Source organism: Procambarus clarkii, chromosome 22 (assembly GCF_040958095.1).
Source record: "Procambarus clarkii isolate CNS0578487 chromosome 22, FALCON_Pclarkii_2.0, whole genome shotgun sequence".
Taxonomy (NCBI): Eukaryota; Metazoa; Arthropoda; class Malacostraca; order Decapoda; family Cambaridae; genus Procambarus; species Procambarus clarkii.
In genome coordinates this window covers 33,911,891-33,930,705 of record NC_091171.1, presented here as the reverse complement: position 1 = coordinate 33,930,705, position 18,815 = coordinate 33,911,891, and the positions used below count along the sequence as shown (strand labels likewise).

The window sequence follows — 18,815 nt, the reverse complement described above, 5'->3', positions numbered from 1 at the left end:
CACTACACTGTACCACATACAGTACCCTGCTGTACTCTCCCTCCCCACTACACAACACTGTACCACATACAGTACCCTGCTGTACTCTCCCACCCCACTACACAACACTGCACCACATACAGTACCCTGCTGTACTCTCCCTCCCCACTACACTACACTGCACCACATACAGTACCCTGCTGTACTCTCCCTCCCCACTACACTACACTGCACCACATACAGTACCCTGCTGTACTCTCCCACCCCACTACACAACACTGTACCACATACAGTACCTTGCTGTACTCTCCCTCCCCACTACAGTACAGTGTACCACATACAGTACCCTGCTGTACTCTCCCACCCCACTACACAACACTGTACCACATACAGTACCCTGCTGTACTCTCCCTCCCCACTACAGTACAGTGTACCACATACAGTACCCTGCTGTACTCTACCACCCCACTACACAACACTGTACCACATACAGTACCCTGCTGTACTCCCCACCCCACTACAGTACAGTGTTCCACATACAGTACCCTGCTGTACTCCCCCTCCCACTACACAACACTGTACCACATGACGTAACACATTGCCTTACGCAACTGTGTGTGTGTCTGTGCAACAAAACACGTCAAGTGGCTTGTTGATCACGCCTCGTGTGTGCCTAGTGGGGCTTGACCGCCGCCCTGCCCGACCTGCTCGGCCAAGCCACCTCTGGTAGACAAGCTTGACAAGGACAGCCTCTTTAAAATGAGAGAAAGTAGGACACGGGGACACAAATGAGGCGAGGAAGAGTAAGGAGTTACGCTCACCCTGCACGGCCGGTCAACACGTGGAATGCTCCGAAAGAAGAAGCTGAGGAAGCCACCTCCACCCACAACTTTAAGACTCGACGCAACAAAGAATTCATATACGTCAGAATAGTCTATAGTTTAATAGCTAGTTAGAATGAATTATAAAAAAAAGAGCCACTGGACCTCGCTTCCCCGTAGTCACTCATAGGTAAGCAAATGCATGTTCCAGTCGAGCTAATTGTTGTGGCATGTGATATGTATGAAGTATATTTATCCATGGAGAATTGTGGAGGCTGAAAATGTGAATTATATCCCCCCTCCCCCAGTAAACCCAAGTGTAGGCAGGCGGACACCACAATGCACACACCACACCCTACACGGCGCGATAAAGATCTTGTGTACACACACATTATATATTACACTTCTCTAGGTCCTTGATGAAGCATGATGGCCGCTCTGATTACCTCTCTTGTGTCAACTGATATTAATCTTATTATTAATCTTATTATTAATCTTATTATGACTTCTGCTAATAGCATTTATTGATCGCCTCCCCCCCCTCCCCCCCACGACGTAAAAATATGAGACCCACCACATGAGGAATTCCCAATAAAACGCCGTTATATAACCGGAGATTAATTTTAATATAAAAATAATATATGTAATATACATATATACAACTGACTAGTAACAAATAATGTGTGACAGCGGTCACGTGACACGACCAACTGGCACGTGACACGACCAACTGGCACTGTTTGGCACCACAGTACATATATATCACGTCTTCTGGTGTGTGGGAGTGTTACTGGGTGTGTGTGGGAGTGTTACTGGGTGTGTGTGGGAGTGTTACTGGGTGTGTGTGGTAGTGTTACTGGGTGTGTGTGGGAGTGTTACTGGGTGTGTGTGGTAGTGTTACTGGGTGTGTGTGGGAGTGTTACTGGGTGTGTGGGAGTGTTACTGGGTGTGTGGGAGTGTTACTGGGTGTGTGGGAGTGTTACTGGGTGTGGGGGAGTGTTACTGGGTGTGTGTGGTAGTGTTACTGGGTGTGCGGGGGAGTGTTACTGGGTGTGTGGGAGTATTACTGGGTGTGTGGGAGTGTTACTGGGTGTTTGTGGGAGTGTTTCTGGGTGTGTGGGAGTGTTACTGGGTGTGTGGGAGTGTTACTGGGTGTGTGTGGTAGTGTTACTGGGTGTGTGTGGTAGTGTTACTGGGTGTGTGGGAGTGTTACTGGGTGTGGGGGAGTGTTACTGGGTGTGTGGGAGTGTTACTGGGTGTGTGTGGGAGTGTTACTGGGTGTGTGTGGTAGTGTTACTGGGTGTGTGTGGGAGTGTTACTGGGTGTGTGTGGTAGTGTTACTGGGTGTGTGGGAGTGTTACTGGGTGTGGGGGAGTGTTACTGGGTGTGTGGGGGAGTGTTACTGGGTGTGTGTGGGAGTGTTACTGGGTGTGTGTGGTAGTGTTACTGGGTGTGTGGGAGTGTTACTGGGTGTGGGGGAGTGTTACTGGGTGTGTGCGGGAGTGTTACTGGGTGTGTGTGGTAGTGTTACTGGGTGTGTGGGAGTGTTACTGGGTGTGGGGGAGTGTTACTGGGTGTGTGTGGTAGTGTTACTGGGTGTGTGTGGTAGTGTTACTGGGTGTGTGTGGTAGTGTTACTGGGTGCGGGGGAGTGTTACTGGATGTGGGGGAGTGTTACTGGGTGTGTGTGGTAGTGTTACTGGGTGTGTGGTAGTGTTACTGGGTGTGTGTGGTAGTGTTACTGGGTGTGTGGGAGTGTTACTGGGTGTGGGGGAGTGTTACTGGGTGTGTGTGGTAGTGTTACTGGGTGTGTGGGAGTGTTACTGGGTGTGGGGGAGTGTTACTGGGTGTGTGTGGTAGTGTTACTGGGTGTGTGGGAGTGTTACTGGGTGTGGGGGAGTGTTACTGGGTGTGTGTGGTAGTGTTACTGGGTGTGCGGGGGAGTGTTACTGGGTGTGTGGGAGTATTACTGGGTGTGTGGGAGTGTTACTGGGTGTTTGTGGGAGTGTTTCTGGGTGTGTGGGAGTGTTACTGGGTGTGTGGGAGTGTTACTGGGTGTGTGTGGTAGTGTTACTGGGTGTGTGTGGTAGTGTTACTGGGTGTGTGGGAGTGTTACTGGGTGTGGGGGAGTGTTACTGGGTGTGTGGGAGTGTTACTGGGTGTGTGTGGGAGTGTTACTGGGTGTGTGTGGTAGTGTTACTGGGTGTGTGTGGGAGTGTTACTGGGTGTGTGTGGTAGTGTTACTGGGTGTGTGGGAGTGTTACTGGGTGTGGGGGAGTGTTACTGGGTGTGTGGGGGAGTGTTACTGGGTGTGTGTGGGAGTGTTACTGGGTGTGTGTGGTAGTGTTACTGGGTGTGTGGGAGTGTTACTGGGTGTGGGGGAGTGTTACTGGGTGTGTGCGGGAGTGTTACTGGGTGTGTGTGGTAGTGTTACTGGGTGTGTGGGAGTGTTACTGGGTGTGGGGGAGTGTTACTGGGTGTGTGTGGTAGTGTTACTGGGTGTGTGTGGTAGTGTTACTGGGTGTGTGTGGTAGTGTTACTGGGTGCGGGGGAGTGTTACTGGATGTGGGGGAGTGTTACTGGGTGTGTGTGGTAGTGTTACTGGGTGTGTGGTAGTGTTACTGGGTGTGTGTGGTAGTGTTACTGGGTGTGTGGGAGTGTTACTGGGTGTGGGGGAGTGTTACTGGGTGTGTGTGGTAGTGTTACTGGGTGTGTGGGAGTGTTACTGGGTGTGGGGGAGTGTTACTGGGTGTGTGTGGTAGTGTTACTGGGTGTGTGGGAGTGTTACTGGGTGTGGGGGAGTGTTACTGGGTGTGTGTGGTAGTGTTACTGGGTGTGCGGGGGAGTGTTACTGGGTGTGTGGGGGAGTGTTACTGGGTGTGTGGGGGAGTGTTACTGGGTGTGTGTGGGAGTGTTACTGGGTGTGTGGGAGTGTTACTGGGTGTGTGTGGTAGTGTTACTGGGTGTGTGGGAGTGTTACTGGGTGTATGTGGGAGTGTTACTGGGTGTGTGTGGGAGTGTTACTGGGTGTGTGGGGGAGTGTTGCTGGGTGTGTGGGAGTATTACTGGGTGTGTGTGGGAGTGTTACTGGGTGTGTGGGAGTGTTACTGGGTGTGTGTGGGAGTGTTACTGGGTGTGTGTGGGAGTGTTACTGGGTGTGTGGGGGAGTGTTACTGGGTGTGTGGGAGTATTACTGGGTGTGTGGGAGTGTTACTGGGTGTTTGTGGGAGTGTTTCTGGGTGTGTGGGGGAGTGTTACTGGGTGTGTGGGGGAGTGTTACTGGGTGTGTGTGGTAGTGTTACTGGGTGTGTGGTAGTGTTACTGGGTGTGTGTGGGAGTGTTACTGGGTGTGTGTGGGAGTGTTACTGGGTGTGTGTGGGAGTGTTACTGGGTGTGTGTGGTAGTGTTACTAGGTGTGTGGGAGTGTTACTGGGTGTGGGGGAGAGTGTTACAGGGTGTGTGGGAGTGTTACTGGGTGTGTGGTAGTGTTACTGAGGGTGGGGGAATGTTACTGGGTGTGTGGGAGTGTTAATGGATGTGTGGGAGTGTTAATGGGTGTGTGGGAGTGTTACTGGGTGTGGGGGAGTGTTACTGGGTGTGTGTGGGAGTGTTACTGGGTGTGTGTGGGAGTGTTACTGGGTGTGTGGGAGTGTTACTGGGTGTGGGGGAGTGTTACTGGGTGTGTGTGGGAGTGTTACTGGGTGTGTGTGTGAGTGTTACTGGGTGTGTGGGAGTGTTACTGGGTGTGTGGTAGTGTTACTGGGTGTGGGAGAGTGTTACTGGGTGTGATTATGATACTACCTGTGGGGGTTACCTGTGGCCGGTTTCGAGTGGCTTTTACCATGGCACTGCCACGGTAGAAGTCTGGTCAGGGAAACTATTCGTATTAGCAGCCTGCAGTAAGTAGCTGATCAAGGGTTGATAGTGTGTGTGTTGATAGTGTGTGTGTTGAGTGTGTGATTGTGTTACTACTGTGTATATGTTTGTGTATATGGCTTGTGTATGGTTGTATTACTGGGGGGGGGTGTATCACTAGGGAGTGAGGGGGGTGTATCACTAGGGTGTGAGGGGGTGTATCACTAGGGTGTGAGGGGGTGTATCACTAGGGTGTGAGGGGGTGTATCACTAGGGTGTGAGGGGGTGTATCACTAGGGTGTGAGGGGGTGTATCACTAGGGTGTGAGGGGGGTGTATCACTAGGGTGTGAGAGGGGTGTATCACTAGGGTGTGAGGGGGGTGTATCACTAGGGTGTGAGGAGGGTGTATCACTAGGGTGTGAGGGGGTGTATCACTAGGGTGTGAGGGGGGTGTATCACAGGCGTGAGGGGGTGTATCACTAGGGTGTGAGGGGGTGTATCACTAGGGTGTGAGGGGGTGTATCACTAGGGTGTGAGGGGGTGTATCACTAGGGTGTGAGGAGGGTGTATCACTAGGGTGTGAGGGGGTGTATCACTAGGGTGTGAGGGGGGTGTATCACTAGGCGTGAGGGGGTGTATCACTAGGGTGTGAGGGGGTGTATCACTAGGGAAAGCGAGTGTATGACTAAGGTGAAGAAGCAGTGTCACCAGGGTTGGGTGATAGCTCTAGGGTGAGGTGGGAGTGACAATGCAGGAAGTATCACTAGATTAAGATAGGCCTACTAGGAAGAGGTGCGTTGTCATAGCATAAAGTGTTAGTCATGAGAGGTGACGTCTACCTATACCAACATTGATTAAGAATTAACAGTGTTTCTGCCCACTTTGTGATTTATTTGTGGCTGTCATTCTAGTTGTTGCTTTCACCAATCTTGCATATGGAATTATTCTCCCTCCAGACACAAGTGGAAAGTCGGGTCAATTACATATATAAACTTTGCAGTGTTCTAAATACACTAGAAAACATCTGAAGGGTTCTGCTGGACATTTGTAGTGGGCCAATTCTGAATTCCACCACTAGTTCACTTTCACAAGACACGGGGTGTGGACTGGCACTCAAACCTTGCTTGCCCTTACAGGTTCGTGGTTTCCCGAGCAATGGCTCTATTGACACAAGTGTTTTAGTTCGAGTAAAGTGAGTTATTAAACAGTGGGTCCATGTGTGTTCAGGTAACACAGGCACTGCTGTGTGTTACAAACCTCAGACTGGCACAGCCAAAACGTTTGTGCATTGCCGTGTGTGGCAGGCCTGCAGATTTAATTGCAACTCGTATCTGCAGGCACAGCAGACATGGGACGTAATGTGTATATTACTACTTGCGGTCCGAAAATGCAGCAGACACTGAATCTAGTGTGTGTTGCTACGTGGCTGGTCGGAAGGTGGCAGAGGGTGACAGTCGGCACGGACCTTTTGACAGCTGTGGCCCTGTAGAGTATTGAAGGTTAAGAACCCTTCTCGGCAGTCTGCAGGGGTCACCTGTGTGTACACATCATAAGTGTGCTCCGAGGCAGCGTCACACGGATGCTCGTACTGCTCCGATCTGCCCATGTTATCGTACTGAGAAGCAAGAGACGAGGCTTTCCTGGCCCCCTGGAGGTCACTTCCGCTTGCCGTGTCCCCCAGGTCAAGTGGTGGGGGACACGCAGGTGGAGGGGGAAGGAATGCGGCCCAGTTGACCTGCACTCCCGAGTCATCGCTGTGGTGTTGCCAGGGAATGCCGTTGTTCAGATGAGGTGACGGGGGAGCCAGTAACGCCGTTGTGGCATAAGGTTCCGTCGCCTCACTCAGCCCCTGAACCCGTGGCTCCGCATATTCATTCACCAGTTGATGTGGGTGCAGGAGCCGTGTCGATGATAAACTTGAGTCCTTGTCGCTCTCTGAGGGACGCCACAACTTATTCTCGCCATACATATTGACAGAGTTTTGGTCTGGATAGATAGACGGGTCCTGGTAGAGAGCGGGCGCATGTGGGGGGTTAGAGGACGGAACTTTCTTACGCAGGCGCCTCACGTACAACAAGGTGACCACAAACACCAGCAGTACCAGTGGTATTAGCAGATACATCAGCCACGCTGGCTGGGGTGAAGCATACATAATGGAATCACTATTGTCTCCAGCCATATTGACCCTCTGAATGCTGTGGGCATCACTGGGCCCAGCATCGAGCAGGACAGGGTCACTGAAGGGCCCAGGACCTGCGCCCGTGACGGCTGCCACGCGCACAGTGTAGAGGCGGCCAGGCAGGAGGTTGCGGGCCTCCAGCCAGGGGCTTGCCACCGTCTCTGTGGTCTGGCTACCATTGTGGCTTATTGTTACCTGGTAACCCACCAGGTCCCCGCGGGCTTCCTCAGCACTCACACTCGCCCACCTGATGAGTACAGAGCCTTCCTCATGCACCGTCACACGCACCTCCCCAGGGGCAACTGCAGGCACTGTGAAGAAATAGAACAGGAGCTCCGTAAATGTTTCCTGCTGTAAAAAAAAAAATGGTCATAAAGATGATAGAAAATATTGTCTGTGTACAGCAGGTCATATCAAAGAAATATTAAATATTATATATATATATATATATATATATATATATATATATATATATATATATATATATATATATATATATATATATATATATATATATATATATATATGCGAACAAGCCTGAATGGTCCCCAGGACAATATGCAATATTTTACAATGTATTTACAATATTTATATATATATATATATATATATATATATATATATATATATATATATATATATATATATATATATATATATATATATATATATATATATGTTGTTGAATATGACCGAAAGGGTAAGATTAATGATTCTAACACGAAGCTTCTCCATATTTCTTACGTTTTTCTTCACTGTCGGGGGTAATTGAAAAATTAACACTCCAACACTCCAAAGTTCATTTGCACATTTTTATTTATGGTCTATAAATCAATTAGACCATAAATAAAAATGTGAAAATGAACTTTAGAAAGTTAATTTTTCAATTATGCCCGACAGTGAAGAGAAACGTAAGAAATATTGAGAAGATTAGTGTTAGAATCATAATTCTTACCCTTTCGGTCATATTCAACAACATATGGTTACAAGAGAGACTGCTACCAATATATATATATTATATATATATATATATATATATATATATATATATATATATATATATATATATATATATATATGTGTGTGTGTGTGTGTGTGTGTGTGTAGATATATATGTATCCTGACGTCATACTGAAAGAAAAAGCGAAAATACTGGATGGGGACAAGCTATAGCATATACGTGATACATTACAACTTTGCAAAGCAACTTACCATCCTCAGGTGTAGTGAGTGAGTGAGAGTTGGAGGGTGTGCCCTCAACACTGCGCCAGAAGGGGACGATGAAGAAGGTGTAGGGGGTGTTGGGACGCAGGTCGTGCACCAGGTGGGAGGAAGAGGACGCACCCAGGACGGTAGCCACCTGCACGGTGCCCACCTGGGCGAGCGAGTATACCAACACACCCTCCACAGACTCTTCTGTAGGGGTCAGAAAGTCCCAGGTGAGCAGGACACTGTCGGGGGCAGTGATAGCAGCGACGGTGAGGGTGATGATTGGGCGTGACAGGCGACGGCTGACCTGGCGGACCTGGTCCAAAGTTAGACTCGGGTCACGAGGTGGACGGGTGGTGACAGCGTCTGACCAGGGACTTGGAAACGACTCTCCTTTGCTACTGACGGCTCGGACAAGGAAAGTATAAGTGTGTCCTGGAGAAAGGTGACTAACAACACATGACTCCTGCAATATGAGGGCGTCAGCCACACGCCATTCATCCCAGCCCTGCCTCCAGTACTCCACCGTGTACCACTGATCCGACGCTGCACTCACTTGAGAGTTAGGAAGCCAACTTAGCTGAACTGCTGTCTGATTCATGGCCATGAGGCGAGGCTTAGTGGGAGGAGCTGGCAACAACAATGGTTCAATAGCATTGGCATTTTGGTCTACTCGCAGTATAGCTGCTTGTTCCACCGTGCCAGTATCTGCCGTGGCACGGCAAGTGTAAATTCCTGCGTCGTCTAGGTTCACGTGCTTGATGATGAGGGCCCCATTGTCTGGGAGAGAGATCCGAGGATCAGCAGAGTCTTGAGAGAGTTGACGGGATGGCAGGTGGACGGCTGGTCTGTACCACCATGACACGGTGGCCTCAGCTGCTTCGCTCACTACCTCACAGGGGAAGGATGCCACTGTACCAGGCACAACAGTTAGGTCTTGGGGTCCCACGCCTATTACAGGTGGTGGGTGAGATGGTACCACCACCAGTTCTGCTTGTCCACTGACACCTCCACCACTGCTCACACCCCAGCAGTGGTAAGAGCCACTGTCCTGGGTATTTGCTTGTTCAATCGTTAGGGTGTGCCCGTCATCAGACACTGAGGCCTGACCCCTGCTCAGTCCTGACGTTAAGAGTGCCGTTCTATCAAGCGTTGGAAGGCGCCAGAGCACCAGTGGCTGTGGCCCGCCCTCTACGCGGCACGAGAACTGAGCTCTCTCACCAGCCATTACCTGAAGATCTTGTGGTCGTTGCGTCAACTCAGGAGCGTCCACTATAGTGAGTGTTGCTTGGGCAGAAGCAATTCCTGCCTCATTCTCCACCTCGCATGCGTACACACCGGAGTCTACAGTCTCCACCTGTTCTAACACCAACCGTTGGTCCTCTATCCTGGCTCGACCCAGCGGCATCTTGCCATCTAGCCGACGCCACGTTACTGTGGGAGTGGGTGATGCTTGGGCTCGACACGCTAGCTCAACCGTGACTCTCGACGGCGCTGTCACATTTGTTGGCTTCTCTTCAAACCAAGGAGGGGCTGAAAATAGACATAACCTCGTTTTTCCATCAATTATATATTTATATATAAGGTATTCCTAATGTGCACTTAGAAAACAGCTGACAATCGGTGTTCTCTGTGGTGACGTTTTAATTTGAATACAAAGTTCATGTTATATATCAAGGATATATCACATATCCCTGATATATAACACCTTTTTTTAGTAAAAAAAAGTATAAAAAAGGTGAGTATATATCCCTGATATATCCTCACCTTTTTTTAGTAAAACACCAATATCATGGTCACTGCTGAAGCTGTCTTACCACTGAGATATTCTTATGCAGTTGTTGGTACTACAAATAATGATTTGGCACCATTAAGTAGCTTTACAAACGGGTTCATAGTGCATAGATCTAAGCTAGAAAGACACTAAAACATGCAAATTATTTCACATTATATGACCTTGATAATAGCCTTTGGGCCAATTTGGAGGATATAAACACTTACTCATAATAATAAGTTGAGTTGGAGAAGACTCCCTGGTCCCAGCAGCATTACGGGCTCGACACACGTAGGCTGCAGAGTCTTCCTGGACGGCCTGGCTGATGACCAGGTCTCCAGCCTCAGTGACGCTGACACGACTGGAGTTGGTCACCTGCCGGCCGTCCCTCAGCCAGGTCAGCTCAGGCGGAGGAGTGGCTTTGGGGGGTCGACATGGAAGGCTGACAGAGTCACCTACCCTGGCCTTCACCGTGGGCTCTGCCTGGCTCTGGAAGTCATACGCAAGGGTGGCCACGGTCAGTGTGGCATTGTGGGAGCGTGTAGTGCCGTAGCTATTGGACGCCACGCACCAGTAGGTGCCTGTGTCACTGTCCTTCCTGGTGGCAGTGACACGGAGGAAGAAGAGGGAACCAGAGGGCAGGAGGACACGGTGGGAGCGAGGGTCTTGTGTGGAGGTGACCACCTCTTCTCCGTCACGGAACCACCTGACGCGGGCGGCACCAGAGGCGGCACAGTTGAGGGTGGCGGGGTCGTTGCGGCGAGCCACCACGTTACTGGGGTGCTCCTTGATCACCGGTGGTCCTTCTGTATAAAGAAAAAGATCATATATGTGAGGCCTGCCCAACATCAATCACTTACAAATACGATATGATATCTGTAAGCACTTGCTTAATGAATCAGTTAAGATCTCTGTTTTTATCTCAACTGAAGTGAGAAATGACTGCATCTATAACTGTCATGCCGAGGTCAAAATTGTGGGTCTTGCCATTGAATACCATACTCCAGGACCCATTAGGTTCTCAGAGAAGTACCTAAATTACAAGATTAAGGTAACGTTTCTGGTTTCCAGACACCGGAAATGCAAACTTAAGAGGATTGGAACCGGAGTGCAAAAATCTACTACAACAATATAGGATGAAAGGAAGACAGATTCTTCAATCAGAAAAGAAGAAAGACCTGGGAGTGGACATAACCCCAAATTTGATGCCAGATCAACATCCGTGTATATTTCAGAAACTTGGACAAAGGGGGTTTCCGGGCCCTATATACAGCGAAGGTGAGATGCACTCTTGAATATGAATCCCCAACATGGAACCCTTACCTGAAAAAGGACCAGGAGAAACTAGAAAAGGTCCAGAAATATGCAACAAGACTTATTCCTAAGCTAAAGGTATTAAGCTATGAGGGAAGACTGAGAGAGCTGGAACTTACTACATTGGAGAAACAGAGAGATAAGGGGGAACATGATATCAATACATAAGATTCTAAGGGAAACTGACAAAGTAGACAAAGCAGCGTCCTTCAGAGCCAGGACCAGCAGAACTAGGAGTCATTGAGGGACACTCGAGACACAAATGAATCAGAGACATCAGGAAGAACTTTTATCAGTGTTAGAGCTATCAGTAAGTGGAACAAGTTAGACGTAGAAGTCGTTGAAGATAATTTGATTCCAAAATGTTAATTTAAATATGATAAAAGCGTGAGTGATGAGTCGTTACATTCCTCTAAGAACTTTTGGAAGGCGGGACTATGGGCCTAGTTCGACCCTGCAAACACATCTTGGCGAGTATACAATACCTAAAGCCCCAGCCGATATCAATTGTATAACATCTCACGTCACTTCATAGTACACACACACACACACACACACACACACACACACACACACACACACACACACACACACACACACACACACACACACACACACACACATACACACACAGGTGTGTCGTGTGTGTGGGAGAGGGGGGGATTATTATAGACACATAAAATACTCAGGCAGATTGACTGGAAATAGACGAAATGGTCACACTGAATAATAACAAAACGAGCGGACATGGGTGGAAGCTGGAAATTCAGATGAGTCACAGATATATTATGAAGTTTTCTTTTAGCAAGAGAGTAGTGGAAAAATGGAATGAAGTTAAGGAGCCGGTTGTGGAAGCAAACTCTATTCATAACTTTAAAACTAGATATGATATGAAGATAAGAGAGGAATAAACAACCGGTGACTAGAAAGGCGGGATCTAAGAGTCAATGTTCAATCCTGTAGGCACACATAGGTGAGTACTCGCACACACACCAGACCTGTCCCCTGAAGCCCACATCAAAAGGATCAGAAACGTGTGTAAGGAATCATTCAGAACCTTGAACACCTCATATGTCAGACCAATACTGGAATATGAGGCTCCTGCCTGGAGTCCACATCTAGCCAAACACAAAACGAAGTTAGAAAAGGTTTAAAAGTATGCCACCAGGCTAGTCCCCGAGCTGAGAGGTATGAGCTACGAGGGAAGATTACTGGAACTAAACCTCACGACATTGAAAGACAGAAGAGTTAGTGGAAACATGATCACTACCTATAAAATTCTATATAAAACCTGTTTAGCATGGGTGGTACGTGAACAAGGGAGCACAGGTGGAAACTTAGTACCCAAGTGAGCCACAGGGACGTTAAAAAGAACTTTTTCAGTGTCAGAGTAGTTAACATATGGAATGCATTAAGCAGTGATTTGGTGGAGGCTGACTCCATACACACTCTCTAATGTAGATATGATAGAACTCAGTAGACTCCAGAATCTATACACCAGTTGATTGACAGTTGAGAGGCGGGACCAAAGAGCCAAAGCTCAACCCCCACAAGGACAACTAGGTGAATGAGTACACACACTTGTATGCATGTCTCTCTCCTCCTCCCCCCTCTCCCTTGCCTCTAAGTCTTCCCTCTCTCATCTCTGTTTCCTTATTCCCCTATCCTTTTCTCTCCAACGAATATATTTATCTCTGTCAATATCTCTGATTATCATTCTCTATCTCAATCTATCAACCCCTTGACCCTCCTTGTCCACATTCCTTTGGTCCCTCTCCTCTTTCTCTCCCTTTAATCCCTTCCCTTGCTTCTCTCTCCTGCTTAATATTGAGAAGTATTGAAACACCTTTTTTTATTATTAATACATGAAGTACATCTGCATTTGTGCAGCTACCCTAGACTATATGAAGTGGAGTACAGTGTGTCAAAAAGCTGGCTACGTGATGCTAAATATCCCCATCACACAGGATGGTTAGTCATACAGAGGCATGTGATAAGTAGTCTGCACTGGCAGATTCTGGGTGCATTATGAGGATATCATCAACACAAGATTGATTAAGATAGCAGTGATACTAAACGTCCCCATCTCGCAGGATGGTTAGTCATACAGGGCCATATGTTTAGTGGCCTGCACTGGCAAATTTTGGGTGCAATATGAGGATATCTTCAAGAACACGAGTGAATAAAATAATTGCAAAGCTCTAGGTACCTCATACCTCTCACATATATAAATCCAAGGGAAACGCATCATATATTTCAAACTTAACCCCTTGAAAATCGCCTGAAGGGGTCTACTATTGTCAATATATCTTAAAGCATTTAACGGATCATAAAACATTTATCTCGACCACCGTATGTCCCTCCCCTACCCCAGACCGTTCACCCTGCAAATAAGAGAGAAAATGTTGTTTTAAATATGATATGGATGAGGTGTGTCGTCACTGTGACGTCACCACACTTAACTGAAGTCATACTAGGTGTGACGTCACATCACCTAACTGACGTCATACTAGGTGTGACGTCACTACACCTAACTGACGTCATACTAGGTGTGACGTCACTACACATAGTGTCATAATGTTAATGCTGTCACAGGTTACATTTAACATCTAACTGTTAAGAAGGCATGACAGCTGAGTGGACAGCGAGCGCTTCGGATTCGTAGTACTGAGAATCAGGGTTCGATCCCCGGTGGAGGCGGAAACAAATAGCCAGAGTTTTTTTTCACCCTAATGCCCCTGTTACCTAGCAGTAAATAGCTACCTGGGAGTTAGACAGCTGCTACGGGCTGCTTCCTGGGGGTGTGTAACAAAATAGGAGGCCTGGTCGAGGACCGGGCCGCGGGGACGCTAAGCCCCGAAATCATCTAGAAATAACCTAAAGATAACCAAGGCTAAATATTAAATGTGATAAAAAATGTTTCATCAATCACTACAGTTTATATGTAGGATCTGACCTCTGCTTGGATCTGACCTCTGCTTGGATCTGACCTCTGCTTGGATCTAATCTCTGCCTGAGTCTCACCTCTGCCTGAATCTGACCTCTGCTTGAATCTGACCTCTGCTTGAATCTGACCTCTGCTTGAATCTGACCTCTGCTTGAATCTGACCTCTGCTTGAATCTGACCTCTGCCTGAGTCTGACCTCTGCTTGGATCTGACCTCTGCTTGGATCTGACCTCTGCTTGGATCTGACCTCTGCTTGGATCTGACCTCTGCTTGGATCTAATCTCTGCCTGGATCTGACCTCTGCTTGGATCTGACCTCTGCTTGGATCTGACCTCTGCTTGGATTTGACCTCTGCCTGAATCTGACCTCTGCCTGAATCTGACCTCTGCTTGGATCTGACCTCTGCTTGGATCTGACCTCTGCTTGGATCTGACCTCTGCTTGGATCTGACCTCTGCTTGGATCTGACCTCTGCCTGGATCTGACCTCTGCCTGAACCTGACCTCTGCCTGAACCTGACCTCTGCCTGAACCTGACCTCTGCCTGAACCTGACCTCTGCCTGAAGCTGACCTCTGCCTGAAGCTGACCTCTGCCTGAAGCTGACCTCTGCCTGAAGCTGACCTCTGCCTGAAGCTGACCTCTGCCTGAAGCTGACCTCTGCCTGAAACAATGAGTGAGTGAAATAAACACCATTGCTTTTGTCCAGATAGTTAGTTGGGTTCATTCTCGACAAATAATACGAGAATTCCAGGCTCGAATCCCGGGTTAGGCGCGTTTCCTATCGCTTATTAACGCCGTTCACCTAACAGTAAATAGGTATCCAGGTGTTAGTCTGCTTGTTGGGGGGGGGGGTCGCATCCTGGGAGGGGGGGTGGTGTATTCAAGAGGCACTTAGACAAGTTCTTGTAAGAAGTGCCGGGCCAACCGGGCTGTAGTGGATATGAGGGCCTGCGGGCCGCTCCAAGCAACAGCCTGTTGGACCAAGTTATCATAAGTCATGCCTGGCTTCAGGCTGGGTCTCGGGGTGTAGAAGGACTCCCGAAATTCTCTCCAGGTATGCTCCAGGTCAGTAGTTTTACCCTGGGGTTGGGGGGACCACGATATAAGGCTAACGTGTATATATTCACTGGCTGACTGTCCCCCCGACAAAATAAAGTTAATATTTGAATTATATAGGTCCCTGTAGTAACATGCCAGACACCCGGGTTGTAATGGATATTGGGGATCTGCGGGCCGCTCCAAGCAACAGCCCTCTCGATCAAGTTATCACATGACATGTCTGGCAACCAGACCGGGCTTGGGGAGCAGAAGAACTCTTGGAAATGGCCACGGGTAAACTCCAGGTAATTGTTTTGTACCACGAAGCAATTCAATACCCTCAAAATAATACCCTATGATGTGGCTTTTGTTAATTTCAGAAATTATGTTATCTTGAGATGATTTCGGGGCTTTAGTGTCCCCGCGGCCCGGTCCTCGACCAGGCCTCCACCCCTAGGAAGCAGCCTGTGACAGCTGACTAACTCCCAGGTACATATTTACTGCTAGGTAACAAGGGCATAGGATGAAAGAAACCCTGCCCATCGTTTCTCACCGGCGCCCCGGGATCTATCCCAGGACCACATGATCACGCGCCCAGTGTTCTGTCCACTCAGCCACCGGCTCCCTATGTTCAGGAACCCGTGTGGCCGCCGCCGGCTGGACGAAGTGACAGACATTAACCTTAACATTGTGCTCATTGTGCTCATTCAAACAATTTAAACATCTTATTATTGAACTCATTCAAACAATTTAAACATCTTATTATTGAACTCATTCAAACAATTTAAACATCTTATTATTAAACATCGAAATCTTAAGCTCATTCTACTCACGCAAATTTGAAATAAGCACATTAGGTAAGGTAAGATAAGATTGGGTTGGGTTGGGTGGAATAAGTAAGGTAAAAACTTAGGTTGGGTTCTGAAAGGTTAGGTTGTGTTAGATAATGTAACGTTAGGTTTAGTTGGGTCTTGTCGGTTAGGCTTGAGTAGGTCAGGTAAGGCAAGGCTGGATAGATTAAGGTTAGATAGATAAGGTTGGATAGATTAAGTAACGTTAGGATAGGTTAGGCTAAGGTTAGATAAGTTAGGATTTTGGTGAACCATCTTGTGTACAATATGACTTGTATCTGAAATTATACATGTAGTCGCCTTATTAAATTTCAGACACGAAGCCCAGTCACACTTCACCACCCAAACTACAGTGTAACTCACCATAGCGCCGCCTCTGGCACTTGTTCTGCTCATGTTCTTTAACCAAATGTACAAATGAGGTAAGATAATTATCAGGAGAAAGCGCTAAGCAAGTATGACTATAGTACTCGGAAGGGATATGAGATAGACTAAGACCTGAGATAGTGTAAAGGAATGGTGCTTAACACTTGGATTATTGGGGATCGAACGTCGACACTGCATGAAGCAAGACCGTCGTTGTACCAAGCAATCAAGAATGTTTGCAGGTTAGATCAATGCTATTCTGAATCGAAACACATGTTAAGTTATCACGTATCCGAATAATGCCGAGTGTATGGAGAACGACATAATGCAGTTCTTCATCGACCTGTATTTATATAATACATTTTCCATGGACATGTATCCACATAATGCAGTTCTCCATATACCTGATTGAAGAAGATTAAGCTACCCAATAGGTGGCATGGGCATGAATAACCCGTAATCCATATACCAGTATCTACATAATGCAGTTCTCCATGGACCTCTATATATATATAATGCATTTATCTATTTATATAAACGTATACATGTGTCCAACTATCTCCTCTTGGGCCTATTTGCAAATTCCACTAGATCATAGCTTCAACAGTTTAGTACATTTACATTTATATCGTCCTACGTTCTAATACATTACGTGTGAATTAATTTATTTTAAAAGTTGTATATCATCACACGTTATAATTCAGGAACATAAAACATGTGTGACAATCAGAATATTTGTAAACATAACACATGGACACGTTGGGTACAGGTGCGGCCTGGCTGTGTCATTTCTTTTTACCTGAATTTACCTGAGGGCATTGATCTCACAAGTCGCCTTGATGAGGACAGGAAGCCGCCAGGTTGTCAAAGATCCCCCCCTTCCATTTGTCCTGATCATTTTATCGAGCTGCATTTCAAAATTCAGTAGTGATTTAAGGCATTTAAATTTTAACCCATGAACTTTTAACCCTTGAACGCAAAATTAACCTAATGTTTTAACCTAATAGTGCTTCTAAAGCACTTCTCAAAGTACTTATAATATTTCCCTATGTATTGCTTACAAGATTCTACACATTAATGTTGTGAATTTTCAATTTAAAATATTCATTATAACCTAAAATAAAAAAGATTCTTTAATGGATTTATCTTTAGTGTCTATTGAGAACTGGATATGTAATATTGCAAATACAGGTAGCAACATGAAGCTCATCCACACACATTTCTTTGATAACCTTCAATAAAAAATTGTAATGAAATTTAACTTGATCTATTTGAAAACTGGTTGCTTTAATCCAATTTTTGTAATGAGTATGCAACATTGCAAATACAGGAAACATTGTGAAGTTCACACACACACAAATGCAACACGTGTCTCACCTTCGTGGGCAGTAACCAGCACTAGAAGACACACCACTATGGCTACAGCCATTGTTATGTATCCACTAAATCCTGGACACATTTAACATCACTTCTCAAAGTACTTCCACAAAAGACACGTTCGATCATAATGAAACGACAATGAGAGACATCCACACAGTACCACTATTCACTTGGTGTCTGATACACTCAGCGAGGCATCACTCCCGTGGATACTTTCGTCAGAGCGTGAAATGAACGACAGATAAGAGAACACTAGGGAGCTACATCCATCCTCGACCGAGTTGCGTCTCGCACTGAGTGTGGTGGAGAGAGGCAGTTGGTGTGGGTGGTGGTGGTGGTGGTGGTGGGCGGAGAGATCGCTGATGGGCGGGGCAACCCCCACAAACCCGTCAAGCAAACTGCGGTCAGCGCAGCACGCGCTCAAACCCAACCTCACCTACCGGTAACTTTTTTTATATTATTTTTACCCCGAAGGCAAAAGCTTTTTTTTGTTTATTGGGCAGCGAAACTTAATCAGTGTGTGAACATAGCGCTATACCGGCATGTTCAACACCCTCCTATACGAAGAACACCTGCTGGGTTGTTCATGCTGTAACTTGTACCCAGACGCAGCTGTGACTTATAACTGTCTCAAGTGAGTTCATGAAGCAAGGGATTAACTCAACTCGCAGTTAACCAGCGATCGGTTATAGTAATGATGTTGAGAAGCACATTTTCTCTCTCTCTCTCTCTCTCTCCCAACCATTGCTTTGAATTAATTTGCATGCCGGCTTGATCCACAGTGGCTGATACATTAAAACCAGAGATAAAAGCACATATTTGGCGAGCAATCAGCCTCGTGCCGGAGCAGGTGATCATCACACACGTAAACAACAAATAAAATTCGATCATTTTTCCGAAATGAAATTGCCTAGCAATCTGACGAGAGCCAAAGGCGCTCTACCGACATAGACAAATTGCCTGTCAATAATGTCAATGATTTATTTGACTTTTATTAATAAAACTGATGACGGGGTATCCGATACCGGCCTAGATAGTGCAACGCTAATTGGATATCGGATAACATGTTATCCTACAATTGAACTTGATGATATCCCGTAAT

General features: G+C 47.0%; 1 protein-coding gene across 1 annotated transcript; it reads right to left on the bottom strand.

The window, feature by feature from the left end:
* Nucleotides 1-1,402: 1,402 nt before the first annotated feature.
* LOC123753306 (protein sax-3) lies at nucleotides 1,403-18,010 on the bottom strand. Its single transcript, XM_045735305.2, has 4 exons — nucleotides 17,711-18,010; nucleotides 10,045-10,623; nucleotides 8,047-9,576; nucleotides 1,403-7,145 (listed from the first exon to the last, which is right to left on the bottom strand). The coding sequence occupies exons 1-4, from the start codon at nucleotides 17,790-17,792 to the stop codon at nucleotides 6,061-6,063; spliced, it is 3,276 nt and encodes a 1,091-aa protein (XP_045591261.2). The 5' UTR covers nucleotides 17,793-18,010; the 3' UTR covers nucleotides 1,403-6,060.
* Nucleotides 18,011-18,815: the final 805 nt, after the last annotated feature.